The sequence below is a fragment of the Capricornis sumatraensis genome, chromosome 9, assembly GCF_032405125.1.
Source record: "Capricornis sumatraensis isolate serow.1 chromosome 9, serow.2, whole genome shotgun sequence".
NCBI lineage: Eukaryota > Metazoa > Chordata > Mammalia > Artiodactyla > Bovidae > Capricornis > Capricornis sumatraensis.
Window position 1 is genome coordinate 86307042 of NC_091077.1, and position 15292 is coordinate 86322333.

Sequence of the window (15292 nt, forward strand, 5' to 3'; positions counted from 1 at the left end):
GTAATTGAGGTTTATAAGTCAGATATGTATTTCATTTCAAATGTATGCATATATCTTTTCAAAAAGAAATAGCATCAAGTAACTTGCATATGGTGAAGGTATTAATAAGTGGTATTTTACTACAGAAATGCAGGTAAAGGAAAAGTATGAGAATTACAGATTTCTAATTTCTATGGAACTTTTTCTTAAAAATTGACTATAAAGGTTTTTCTTATATTGTATTTTTTTTTTCCTGTACAAATAGGATTATTGCTATGTGTGGAGATTACTACATTGGTGGAAGACGTTTTTCTTCTCTGTCAGACCTAATAGGTTATTACAGTCATGTTTCCTGTTTGCTTAAAGGAGAAAAACTGCTTTATCCAGTTGCACCACCAGAGGCAAGTAAAATGTCTTTCAAAACTTTATTATTTCACTTTACTAATAGGATTAGCTGTTGTTCAGTTTCTCATGATGTTTATTATATAATTAAAGATTTAATTCTGGTTGTAGTGTCAGAGCAAAATTGGCAACTTCTTTTAAAAAAGAGTGATTTTACTTTGTGTTTACTAGATTTTTTATCATACGGTATGATGATACCCTAACAAATATTTCTTAGTAAATGTGGAGTAATTACTGATATCATAGTACTAATGCTGAAGTTGCTCTAAGATTCTGAAATGTCTTGTGCATTATTGGAGAAAGGTTACTTTATATGTTCTGCAGTTTATTTAAAATTAAGTGATAACTCATAATACCTGGTTAAAAACATATTGGTTATACTGTTAAAAGAATTTTTGTAAAAACAAAAACACAACAAGATGAGCATTTCTAGGATTTGTATTTTTAGAGCCCCAGTAAAAATTAGTTTGATCCTAGGATTCTATAATGTGGATTTTTATTGACTTTTTATGTGGACATACCCAATTTGACTTTGACATAGAAAAGTTTTCTTCTGTAAATCAATTTTTTTATGGTTTCTAGCCAGTAGAAGATAGAAGGCGTGTCCGAGCCATTCTCCCTTACACAAAAGTACCAGACACTGATGAAATAAGGTATTTTATAATATATTTTCATTTATAGGCATTTGAAAGACTTTGAAAATTTGTAGCTCTTGGACTAGGAAGGTTTTGGAAATTGAGGAAATAGCATCCAGCAAAGCATGTCCTTAATGTTATGTCCATTATTCCTATGTCCCTGTGTTGGCTTATCTGTTCAGACTGTGGATTTGGATCAGAGAAGCCACAGTGAAGATGACAGGAGAAATAACTTAGCTTTTATTAGACTATCTTACAGAGTAAGGAGAGGGCTGTTATATTCAGTACTCTATTTTAATTTGTATTACATGACATTTATGCCTGATCTGTAAATGTTACTCAAGTGATTTAATTTTTATTTTACATTATGAGTGAATAATTTTATTGTTATTAATGGTATAAAACTATAGAACATAGTAAATTTTGTTTTTATTATATAATTTATACAGTTTATTTTTATTATGTCTGTATAATTTGATTTATTATGAGTTGATAATTAGCAAATTTACTATATAATTTGATAATAAATTATCAAATTATCTGTATTTTTCTGTAAGCTACCAGCTTTCTGATTTGTTTCTTACTCATAAAATGTTAAGGCTACTTTGAATAATTACTGGCCCTGAGTTAAATTCTCATAGAAATCAACAGCAGCATTTAAAATGTAGTGATAACTTTTGGAAGGTACTAAAAGCCAAAGACAGTAAAACTGTTGGTGCCTTAGCACGAATCAAGATAGTGGAACAAATATATAGTGTTTTTCACTGCCCCACACTTGCAGTTAAACAAAATCATTGGTTTCACTTATGACTGTTACTGGTGAGATACGAAAGCCTATTTATTTTGTAAATCTCAACCTTCGGCTACATATCTTTTTAATATCTTTGTGATGAGATGGGACATATTCACAAAACACCTCTACTGTGTACCAGAGTTCAATGTTTTTGCTACCTTTTTTGTGCACACCATTTTCATCTGAGAGAATAACTGACAGGCAAATTATGGTTATTCAGACTTGAGTATCTGACCTTTTTTTAAGAGGAATAACTGACAGTATTTGTTGCCAATGACAGTTTGAGCTTTCAGGGAAAAATTAGAATTTTGGATACCCTATATTTGCCATCAGGAGTTTGACAGCTTCTTAGATACTTCATGACTTTTCTGACAACATTGGTGGTGATTCTTCAATAGAGTGTGATGTTTTGATACTGTATAACATATTTGTATCGGATGGATCTGCACAGCTCAGTGAAACAGTATTTTCTAAGTGATCAATGCATGAGGTTACCAAATTATGGCTGGGCAAAAGATCTACTCAAAGGGTAAAACAGACCAGTAGATGTTATTGGACTGGTACAGAAAGTTCATAGATGCGTAGTTTAAGATTCCACATTATAATCAATCTCCAAAAAAGTACTGCTGTCAAGTTTTAGGTTTAATGTCATAGAATATCTATAGTTATCTGAAAGGCAATTAATATACTCATCCCTTTCACGGCTACATATTTGTATAAAGCCAGATTTTCCTCATATACTTTAAGCAAAAAAACTATATAGCAACAGATTGAATACAGAAACAGATAGGAGAATCCCGTAGTTTTCAGTTAAGCCAGACATGTACAAAAATGCAAGACAATAATATTCTTACTGAACATGTGAAAATTATAATTACTTTTTGTATTATCATGATAATGGGGTATGTTAATATTTTAAAGGAGTTAATAAATATTTTTAAATATTTACATTTTAAACTCTAATATGGTAAACATCAATAGATATATAATTCATGTAAATGAATAAATGAGAAAACCTATTAGGGTATCACTTTTTAAAAGTGTAAATGGGTCCTGAGAGACCTTCCAAAGTTGAATACTTCTGATTTAGGAAGGTGAAAATTTAAACATGAATTAGAATGTCATAAGTATGTTTGAAGTTGTGAGTCTTTTTAAGTTTGTATATACCTGAGAGGGCTTCCTTGGTGGCTCAGACAGTGAAGTCTGCTTGCAGTGCAGAGATCTGAAAAATCCCATGAACAGAGGAGCCTGGTGGGCTACAGTCCTTAGGGTTGCAAAGAGTTGGACATGACTGAGCAACTAACACACACAAATAACTGAGAAGTTGTTGTTTTTTTTTTCAAGGAAAAACATCTGAAGATAAATAAAATTTAATAAAGCACTTTATTCTGTTTTGAAGAAAAATGCAAAATAATACATAATGAATTTTAGGATTATGTTATCTTACTAGGTGCTAGTAAGCTTTTTATTTTCATTGTTTTTTTTTATCATAAAAGTTGGTAATATAACAGCAATAAAAGAAGTAAACAACTTGAAACCTCTTATGACTACATTTGACCAAAAATGAAACATGACATTTCTTATTTCTCTTTGACTTCTTGTCCATATGCACTCCCTTTTTACTTACTCACGATTATTTTCTTAATGTATCTGTTTGGTTCTGGAAAAGAACAATTTATTTGGCTAAGTGGTTATGTCTGCCACCTTTCAGCTAGTAAAATATTGGTCACTGTTAATACCTTTAGAATCAAGGTAGAATGCAGTATTCTGTGCTTATTCAAAAAGAGTATATTTCAAGCATGATACTACTCCAAGTAACCATGAAGCTTCAGATAGTCTAGAGAAAAAGTTTTCAAAGACACGAGAAGAGATTTACGTACTACAACTTTGGTTTGTATTAAGTTTGAATATTTGGTTTGACTATTAAGACTGAAAGGAAAATTTGATTAAATAATTACATATATATGACAGATAAGGATATAGATACAGGGTTAGTGGTAGCATCCAGTCTATCTTAAAATCTTAATCACTCAAAAGCATTTGTTCAAGCCTAAAAGGAAAAGTTCAAGGAATTATTAATGGGTTTTATAATGATGAAATACATTAACAATTTTTTAGTTCTGTGATTGGGTAAAGACTGAAAACATGTAGACAACAATGAAAGTAAACTATATTGTGTGTGTGTGTATGTGTATATATCCCTCCACTAGGATATTGATGACAGAAAAAGCATGCATGCATTTTCATACCACTTGTTCCACTTTTGGAGAAAGAGTGCTGTACTTGTTGGACCATGAATAGCTGAGTGAATTAAATAAACTTTTTTTTTTTTAATGAGAAAAATGTTAGTTTCATAAGCATCTGTGTGATAAGGCTAATTATGCTTATTTAAAGTCAACTTTTTATAAAGTAACCTGTGTATGTGGAATGAGTTCATGTTTATGTTTATGATTTTAGTTTAACCTACTTTTGAAAGAGTAATAACATTGAAACTTAAATTTTAAAGTTCAGTTTTCTTGTAGTTACACCTCCAAAGCTGTAATATATGTATAATTACTGTCCACATAAATTCCAGTTTGAGTCTAATAATAATCCAGTGATATAGATAGTACAGTTACCATTATTAAACGCATTTTACACATGGTGAAATTAAGATTCAGGTTTACAAGTATCTTCAAAGTTTTACATGTAAATGATGACAGAAACAGAACAAAAATCTAGGATATTTGACTTTAACCCCTTGCATTTTTATAGTATTATCTCTGTGATGTGGTATATGATCACATAAATTTCCATGTTTCAAAATTTCATTTAATTTTGATAACTTCATAATTACTGTTTTCAGTTTCTTAAAAGGAGATATGTTCATTGTTCATAACGAATTAGAAGATGGATGGATGTGGGTTACAAATCTAAGAACAGATGAACAAGGTCTTATTGTTGAAGACTTAGTAGAAGAGGTGGTAAGTTTTATTTTTTCTTCTCCTTCTTAAAACTTTAAATACTTCTTAAATTTGAAACTTGCCCATAATCAGGGAAGTCAGGTATAGATATATTTCTTTTATGAAAAACCTTAATTCATAAGTGCAAGTAATTTTTCATTAAAATGCATTTACTATTGGTAAATGCTATTTATTTGTAAAGAGCATATCCAAGTTAACCACATCATTCTGTAGCTGCCAATTTTCACAAAGTTTTAATGAGTTTCTAGAATTAAAAATTTTAACGTTTGTGCTTGTTTGTATCCCTTTTTAAAAGTCTTCTTGGTCTTCCTCATAAATGATGTTATGTCAGACTGACTGTGGAATCTCAAATGGTTGCACGTGTTTGCTTTCAAATTCTTTATCTCCCAAATATATGTATAATTTTCTAGTAACCTTGGAGAAATTTAGTTACATTACACGTATATTATCACATGGTTTTATATTTTGAATATTTGGCTTGTTTTCAGTGTCATCACAAAGTACATTATCAGCAGTCTTAGACACAATATAAATAATTCTACGTATGCATTTCTAGATACAGATCAGCATTCAAGCAGCATTTGCACTTCAAATACAGTATTCAGTATCACCGAAACATATTAAACATTATATTATAGTTTAGGAATTCACTCATTTGGATTTGTCCAGCAGGATGGAATGGTTTTCTGTTATTCTTTCCACAACCTTCAGAGTGACTATTTTTAAATTATGCCTTGAACCTGGTAATATGCTGAAACCTATGCTCTGATTATTGTTCCAGGAGGACGGCAGTGGAGAATATTTTTCTTTGCTATTAATTCTCTTGTCTGCCTTTTCTGGCAGCCAGATCTTGATATGTAGAAGTAAAACATACTGAGGAAAAGTGGGAAGAGTTGAGGAAATGGTATGATACGTTCCATACTCATAGTCACATCGTTACTTAGGTAGAAGAGTTGGGATTAGAACTAAGGCCTAGATTAGAATTCTGTATTCTACAGCAGAAGAGGTATTTATTCTCTATGGGCAAGGCATGTTCAAAATGAAGAATCTTATTATCTAGATTAGTTTTACTAAAAAGTTTCCTCATAGTATGTTGAATTTTCTTCCTGCTGTAACACACCTACCCTCATCATGCTGATTATTTAAAGGAATTGAAGTATAGTTAAACTTTTCTTTTAAGCTCTTGGGACTCTGGGTCAAATTTAACAAAACAAGTTTTAATAAGGATAAGTGAAAATTATCTGTTGAATACAGAAAAAAAAAATCCAGTTTGAGATAAAGAGACATGACCTAACATAAAAGGAAAGAAAAAAAAGAACAAGTTAATAGCCCAATATGAGTTAACGATGTGATGTGGCTGTTAAAAATGAATATGGTCGTACTTTGAATTAGTAGTGGAATAATCCAAATCAGAATTACAGTTTTTCTCCAATATTTAGGATGATTTTTCATAATGGTCTTTATTGGGACATAGTTAATCCTTGAAGGTTAAAGAGCCATTTGGTGATTATCTAGATTTCAGACATGTGGTTGGTGGTTAGATTTGAGAGATTTTCCACTATGACATTCTAATTTTAATTACCATTCGCCAAACACATTTGTTCTGTTATGTCTTAATTCTAGAATATAAGCTCTCTGAGGATTTTTGTCTCTGATTCAGTGATATGTCGCCATTGAACAGAATAATGCCTTGCAGTAGAGGCAATCAGTCAGTGTTTGCTGAATGAATGGCTGTCTCTCTGCCTGTTCTTTTCCGTCTTCCTTGACACTCTTACCCTGCTGGACTGATTTCGGAAATCTGATTGTCTCTCAGTTTAGCTCAGATGTTGCCTTTTTTCTTTCAGAGAGTTTTTATGCTTTCTGAGACTAAATTGTTCTTCGTGTGTTTCCATAGCACCTTGTTAACTTCGTATCCCATTACATTGTAAAATAAATTTATTCTGTAAAAATCTCATGTAGAGATTAACTCTCTCTGGGTAAGAAAATAATGCATTTTGTTTTTATGTCTTTTTTTTTTTTTTTTTTAGTGTTTTGTAGTATAGAAGGCATTTAGCAAGTGTTTGATTTTTCTCTGGTTCGATATTTGAGTGAGGACCAAATTGAGAGAAGTATAGTAAATCTACATATACTTAGTCCATTTTCCTATTCCTACCTTTTTTATTCAATGGAAACTTGACGCCACAGTATACTGGCTGGGTATTTAGGACCACAGTTCAACAGATACTAGTGAAAATTATATGTCCAGCTTTGTGCTAGTGGTTTGGTGGTAGTTGGTATTAACAAAGAATGACTAATGTCTTAAGATGCTTATAGCCATGATAATGAAATTAATATCACCCAGTATATTATAGCAATATCTAATAGAGTAAGGTAAAGTTCAAGAGATGATGAAAGATGTCTTTTCTATTCTGAGTAAAAGTTCATATTTATGTTTTAGGGATGCAGTGTTATAGAGTAGGCACTGTGTTTGAGAGATCCTGCCTACACAGTTTAGGGTTTAACTAATAGCTAGGAAAGTAGTGAGTGGAAAGGGCATTCTAAGTAAAAAAGAACAAACTACAGCGGTGGGAGAATGTAGATTACCAAAGAGGCAGTTTATGGGCTTCTATATACCATGGTTACGGTATATAGATACCTAAAGAGAAGTGAGATAGGAAACGTAGACTTGAATCATATGATAAAGGATTCTGGTTGTAAAGTGAGGAATTGTAGGGGGTAGAGAAGTGTTAAAGGTCTTATTTTTAAAATTTGTTTATTTTTGTTTTGTTTGGTGTTTCTTAATGCAGGGCGGAGTTGAAGTTGAAACTGACGACTCCATATTGGAGTGGTGTGGGGCACAGCGGTGGTTACACTAGTTAGGCTACTGTTAATAGTTTGAGAAAAGGAAGGAAAAGTGCCTGGATTGGAATAATCAGAGAGAGAGAGGGACTAAGGGGAAGAGGTTTGAAAAGTTTTCATAAACAGAAACAGCTTTTCCTGTATATACATAAATAAATATGGAGGTCGGGGTGTAGATATATTTGAAGATACAATTTTATTAATTTTATCAAAAATATATTAATAGTTACATAAAATACTGTTTTAATGTCTTCCCCTTTAGGGTCGAGAAGAAGATCCACATGAAGGAAAAATGTAAGTTTGTGTTAATTATTAAAAGGAAAAAATATACTGTACAATTACTAATTGGAAAACTTTTGATCTAAAAACGTTTTAGAAGAAAAGTGGTATTTTTTGAGCTGATTTAAAAATTTATTTTTATTTGACTCAAGAATTGATTTCTGTTTTCTTAAGGACCTAGTGATAATGAACGTGTCTTATACCTACATACAGCTCTTAGATCACCAAACTAACAACTTTTTGATTAACAGTAAACAGTACATTAATAACATTATAAATATCATAATTCTCACACTTTGTTTTCTTGTTGATTACTTCTTAGTATTTCTTTTTGTTGCCATATCTTTTATGTACTTTATAGTTCAGTTCAGTTTTTGTTTTGTTTTTTTAAAGTCAGAGAACTTTCCCCTGAATTACAATTATCATATTAATAAGATTCTTCAAGGACTTTGTTTTTATAGTTTTTTTTAAGGCAGATTTTAAGTATCTTATAAGCACTAATTCAAAGGCCGTGTATTACTACACTTACTGCTTGCCGCATTTTTCCCTTATTAGTTGCTCTTACAGGTCATCGTTCCTCATGGGGTGTCGGCTGTGCTCTAATTTATTAGTGTCCTTGAAGATCTTTCTAAGTGTCCTTTTCATCCCATTTGATATTTATTTGTATATATATTTTCTTTTAAAGACCTTACCTCTTAATCCCAATTCTGTTTTATTCATATTATTTTAACTGACTGTTAATCTTCTAATGTTTTCAGGGGAATACTTTTTCTTACCTTCCTGTCGGCAATTATGGGTGGCATTGAAGACTTGCTTCTCAAGTGTTTGTTTATTCTGTTCTAACCCTTAGAACATGAAAACATTAAGCCAGATACTGTGCTTTCAGTTATCTAATTTAGTGTCCACTCTTCTTTAAGTGAAGCATGAGATATTTTCTGAGTTCATTTTCCTTATTGTTCTGTGTATCTGCTAAGGTAGGCTCCATCAGTGAGATTGTACTTTGTTGATTGTACTAGTTTGAGGTCTTCTCACTACCTATGAGGGGAGTTACAAATTCTAATTATTGTTGGAGAATGCATACAGATAATGAAAGCAGATGAACTGAGTCAGGTGTATGTATTCCCATTTTTCTCAAATTACAATAATCTTAATCTTTCTTATTTTCCCTCTTTGATAGAAATTAAGGTACATGGAACTGTTTCCCTACTGTAATTTCTATTACAGTATTTCCCTACTCTAATTTTTTATATAATGCAAATGTGATAAATGGAAACTAACATTCATTCTTTGTATTAGGGAAGGCTAGGAAGTCAATGGCTTCCCAGGTGGCTCAGTGGGTAAAGAATCTGCCTGCAATGCAGGAGATGTGGGTTTAATCCCTGGGTCAGGAAGATCCCCTGGAGGAGGAAACAGCAACCCACTCCAATATTCTTGCCTGGAGAATCCCATGGACAGAGGAGCCCAGTGGGCTACAGTCCACGGGGTCGCAAAGAGTCGGACACGACTGAAGCGACTGAGCACATACACACAGGAAGTCAAAACTAGCCAATGTTTGCCTGCAGTGAGGTGCGTGCACTAATTGATGTGTCAAAGTTTAGGAGTCTAGTGTTAACGAAAGCCTCCTGATTTCCAAGAGAAGCGAGAAACGTAGATTTGTATCTCTATTAAAATAATGCCATGGATTCTTTTTGAAAAGGGGAAAAAAAGAGGTCAAATACCAGTAAATATCTAAAGCTGTGTCCAGTTTTCTAAGTGTAAACTGTAACTCTCACTGGCATTGGAAAATCTTTTTTCTTTAAATAATTTAATATCATTGTAATATTTCCATTTTCTGAAACTTCATAATTTTCTACTCATTTGGTATTTAGCATAAGATAAATTTGCATTGTTGGTTTATTTTATGTATTTGTCAGCTCCCTGTAACTTCTTAAGGTGTTGACTGGCAGTAGAGCATCCTCATTAACATCCCGGAGTGCTCTTTGAAACTAAACAGAAGGTATAACTAGCTGTATTCCTTTGATGTAATGAGCACCTCCCAGTTGGTTTTGCTTGACACTTTAGTTTCCTCAAATCCTTTCTTCCAACAGCTAAAACACCTAAAACATGTATCTGATTGTATTACTTTTCACTGAAAATTCTTGTCTGATTTTCTACCTTAGCAGAGTCTGAAAAGTTCTCCTGATCCAGCCCTTGTTTCCTTACAAGTCCCATCTCTTGTCATTTTTAGTTTTATTTCCACCTCTCCAGCTTGTAGATCTTCAAATGTGTATCACTGTTTTTTTCTCCTTTGTTCAAGTTACTTCCTAGGCCAGAATCCCCCTCTGTTGTGTTGGTTAATGCCTATTCTTACTTAGAGGCTTAACTCATTTATCACTCTTGACAGCAAGTCTTCTGTTATCTTCTCCCTTACACACCCTACAGAATTGGTGCTCTGTTATTCCAAAAATGCCCTCAGCATGTACCTATCACAGTGCTTTATTATATTTTCTACATTTGTTTTATAGTTATACAGTATTTATGTTCCTTTTTCTTACTAAAAAGAGGTCTTCCCTGAGGTCACAGACCCATTTTTCTATTATTGGTACAAACCATGTGCTTGAAATAGATTCATTTTACATATAGGTGGTAAATCTCTGAGTGAGGAGACTCTGATCTAATCCTTTCAGAAAGCGGTATTGCTGATTTGTTGTATAAACGCCATTTGTTGCCCAATACCCCACCCCACCCCCGCCTTTATATTCCCCTTTTCTCTTTTATTCTAGCTATAGAAGTATAGGATAGGCCTTCAAGGTCATCTAATCATCTCTCCCCTAGAATATAGAAATCTTGTTCTGGCATTGTAATAAATGGTCATTTCGGCCATACTTGAATGCAGTATGGAACTTTACTGCCTTTTAGGGCAACCTGGACTATTCCAGATATTGTATACTTGTTTTATATTATTCATAATTAGCATTGGGAGCCTCAGGGAATCTGAATTAGTGAGTTAATTGTTAGAATAAAATTAAAAAGAGGATTTAAACATTTAACATTTTATTCATGTGAAGAGAGAAAAATCCAGTTTCATTTTATACTCTGACCCATAATCATGTGGATAATTTAAAACAGTGGTGAACAGCCTCTAAACTTGTAACATTGGATTTTAGGGCAGTTATATGTCTTAATTTCACAGTATTATTTTTAATCATGACTGAAAAGAACAGGTTGGAAAGTAAAATACTATAGTAGACCCTGAGAATATGTGGTCAGCTTGGTATTAACATACATGTGTTAATTGGCAAGATAGATAATAGTCCTTCTGGTACATGAGAGATTTTAACTAATTTAATTACTAGTAATTAATTTTTAATTCCAGATGTATCATTTTATTTTGAGGTAAATTATTTAAATATATGCAGTAGATTTTTGCTATAATGCCTTCTATAACATTTTCTAAAGTCTTAAGTATCAGAGTATAAAATATTCTAGCAATCTGATATGATAGGCCATTAGCTCAAACAGGTATCTACTCTTTCTCATCACTCAATCTTATTTTCTGGCTTTCCATAAAGTAGCAGTCTGCTACATTGACTGAAAAGGGAGAACTTTCAGGGAAGTTCACTTTGAGAGAAGTATGAGAAAATTAATTGACTAATCTTTTTTGGCAGTTTTGGCGGGCTCTACTTGTACCACTCCCCACTCCTAATAAAAAGAAAAAAAAAGAATACTAGCTATGATAATAATTTGTCGTTATCAGAATTAAAATAAATCCTATTTTTTGTATTGGTAATTAATATGGAAATTGTAGTTCATACTAGACAGCCCATTGTATATTTTGTTGTTTACAAAACATCTGTTTACAGATATTTACAAAGTAATGTCAAAGGAATGAGGTCATTTGATGAATTGCATTACATTTATTTCAACATGTCAGCTTGAATTAAACTTAACTGTATTGTGTTAGTCATTTAGTTTTGACTTAGTTAACAGCGAAAGACTTTTTGATTTACATATTTTATTTTCTTTTTAAGATGGTTCCATGGGAAAATTTCCAAACAAGAAGCTTATAATTTACTAATGACAGGTACTTGTATATTCACTTTACTTTTCTAATGTTATTTAAAAAGAATAAAACACTTACCATGTGTTTTGCCTTTAGCACTCTTTTGATTTTTATGCATACTGTAATTTCTTGCCCAGCACAGAGAAATTGGTATTTTTGGTGTTTTTTAGTGGAAAACACAAGTGCAGTATAAAGTTCAGTGCACAATGTGCTTTCTTTCTGGACCAGGCCCCTACAGTCTTCCTTAGGAGCAGTGCCAGATGAGTCTTTGCCTGTATTTCTAGAAGTTTTCTGTCTGTGTGTGCCTGCCTTCCTTACCGTGACGTAAACCTTTATACGTACCTCCTCACACATTCTCACAGGAACATGCAACACACTTTGTTCATTTTAATACATATTTTGGGAGATTATTCCATATCTGCATATTTAAAATTTCATTCTTTTTAATGACCATAAACTTTCCATTGTATAAATACCATAATTTATTATCAGTCTCCTATAGAGCAATATTAAGTTTTCATTTTCTTATTGTTTAGGTGCAGCAAATGTTCTTGAATTTATCTTTATACACTTGTAGAATTATATACTCGGGCCTTATTGAAAATATAGTGGTTTTAATATTTCATAAAACTGTTGTTACAGAGATAGGCAAAATAAAAATTGAAACTGTTGTGGGTTTATTATTTAAAAGAAAAAGTATTCCATCATTCATCCTAACTAAAACTTAAGACTAAATTTAATTACCAAATATGTCTTTAATAAGCCATACTTTAGAAGACCTTCAGACAAGTTTAAGTAATAATCTGTAATTTATAAGTCTTAGTTCTTTAAACAAACAAAAAAAAACGACCAGAGTTCAGTAGTTTCTGTATACAGTGAATAAACCACTGATTATTTAAAACTGTTATCTGAGTTACTATTCAAGCCACGAGGTATTACATTTAATTTAATTAACACTTTGTTCTTCTGAAACAGTTGAGGCAGTTTTATTAAGTATTCAATTATATTGTGAGGATATAGGTTAGAAATAAAGAACATGATAATGCCATATGGCAGTAACAGATGAAATGCTAAACCAAAATGACATCCTATCTGCTTTCAAAGTGACATCAAAATATTTTTTTAATGAATTTACTGAATTTTGAATATAGTTTATATTTTTTGAATTTGCACCAAATACCTGAGGCACTCACTGTTGTTTTAGGCATGTAAATTAAAAAAGAACTAAACTTAATTTTCTTAAATTAGTTTTTATTTTCTTTGGGTCATGTGCTCTTTTAAGAGTCTGGTGACTTCCTGCCCTGAAAAGTACACATAAGCGCTTGCATGCCCAATTTTGCAGTAGTTCCTGTTCTTTGTATTGAACATAAAACTACTTGGTAGTAAGTGATTTGGCATGATGACTGGAACTATTAGTAACTTACAGAACAACATCTGATATTTTAAGTTTTCATTGTGCTTTCCCAAAAGCAATAAAGTTCTGATCTTTCCTATGTCATTAGGACTTAAACAGAAAAAAGGTAGAAAAGCATCTTAGTGGTAAGAGTCATTGCTAATTGCAGATGTCAAAAAGACTTCTCTAAAATTAATATGAAATATCTGATATATAATAATTTGCTGCTTATGATTTTGTAAGATCATGCCTTTTAAATGAAATATAGTGTATGTGTATTAATTTTGATTAGGTACACAAATATTTCAGTTGTTTTCATCTACCTTTATAAGTTTTTGCTACTATTTTATTACAATTATGACTTTTTAATGTTTAATCAGAAGTATTAAGTACAGAGTATGTGAAAGTAAAATTCAATTCAACTGTTTTTTTGACTTTTCTTACCATGGGATTTGCAAACAGTGTAGCAGTTTTACCCAGTACCCCCTACCTGTGGTTACAGTATTCTTTCCAAGTTATGACAGATATATATATTATTAACCAGAAGTCATTGCTGTAAACTTCTGCCCTGTATTTTTATGTAATAAAGACAAGTAACATTATGGGTGGTTGTGACTCATAAACCAGAAAATAGAAAAAAATAATTGCCTTAAGATTTTTTTATTATAAAACAAGTACCTGGTGAAAATTAAAATTTGTATATGCTTTTGAATGTAATTTGTAATTATACTACTTAACTCTTTTTATTTTTTAATTTGATAATTAGGGAATAAAATAACAGATTAACTTTTACAGTTGGTCAAGTCTGCAGTTTTCTTGTGAGACCGTCAGATAATACTCCTGGGGACTATTCACTTTATTTTCGGACCAGTGAAAATATTCAGCGGTTTAAAATATGTCCAACACCGAACAATCAGTTTATGATGGGAGGCCGATATTATAACAGGTAAGTTGGGAGAAATTTATAGTTATCTTTTACTTTTGGTGAGTAGAGTTGAAATATCATAATAGTTTATCAGAATCAAAATTATATAAAAGTTTCTGACTCTGTAATATTTGAAATTATAAGACATTTAATGTAATTTGGTTGTCATGTCCAAGGATTTTGTAGACATTGTCAAACATAAATATAAATTAATAATTTATTTGTTCCAAAATAATGTATATAATTTTTTGATTATTAATGCACAGGTTATTTGCAGCAAATTTGTTAGTAAGGTCATACGTTAACTGTAGGACAACAGAACATCTAATCTAAGAAAAGAAAATGTATTAGTCTTTTATCAGTGAGACATTTTAATAGGAAAAAGGTTAAAGAATGACCTAAGACTTACTAATAATGTTACCCAACAATATTAGGTTGTTCCCAAGCTGGTATTAATTTGTAATTGTTGGTTCCTACTCTTCACCTTTAAAATTCTTCGCTTGTCTCATTCCCCTCACCCTGTCATGTTAAATGCTGTCTCTGGTATTTAGTTCGTATTCATTTGTACTTTTTTATTAATCTTTTCAAGTCTTCTGTTTTGCTTTTTAACATTATACTTTATTTATATTTAATTCGAAATAATTTTGTAGTATAGCAAAGATATTTTATCACCAGGGATAAATATATATGTGTGTGTATATATATACATATGTATCTCCAAAGATAAAAGATATACATTTCAACTGTTCTTTCAGTAGGAACAACTATGAAAAATAGTGAATATATATCCAGTTATATATAAATATACACCTATGTGTATATAAAACAGTTATTGGATCAGTAGGAAAAACATGAAAAAATCAAATGATAAATTAACAAGATGTTTTGAGAAATGTTGCCTAGCTGTCACTAAAATATCATTTCCTCTAGTGTATTAAAGGAAAGTTAAAAATTCTAGGTTTTACATATTTAGGACAGTAAAATGGCAAAGTGATTATAGAGAAACATTTTTATACTTAGAAAAACTCATGTTAAAGTTTGTG

The 15292-nt window shown here is 31.5% G+C and overlaps 1 protein-coding gene across 1 annotated transcript in view; it reads left to right on the top strand.

The window, feature by feature from the left end:
* Positions 1 to 15292, top strand: part of RASA1 (RAS p21 protein activator 1) — a 101728-nt gene that overhangs the window by 50299 nt on the left and 36137 nt on the right. Inside the window, exons 3-8 of the mRNA XM_068980935.1 lie at positions 245 to 380; positions 964 to 1034; positions 4655 to 4772; positions 7873 to 7904; positions 11900 to 11952; positions 14120 to 14270. Of these exons, the coding sequence (XP_068837036.1) occupies positions 245 to 380; positions 964 to 1034; positions 4655 to 4772; positions 7873 to 7904; positions 11900 to 11952; positions 14120 to 14270 (561 nt within the window). The remainder of the gene's footprint in view (positions 1 to 244; positions 381 to 963; positions 1035 to 4654; positions 4773 to 7872; positions 7905 to 11899; positions 11953 to 14119; positions 14271 to 15292) is intronic.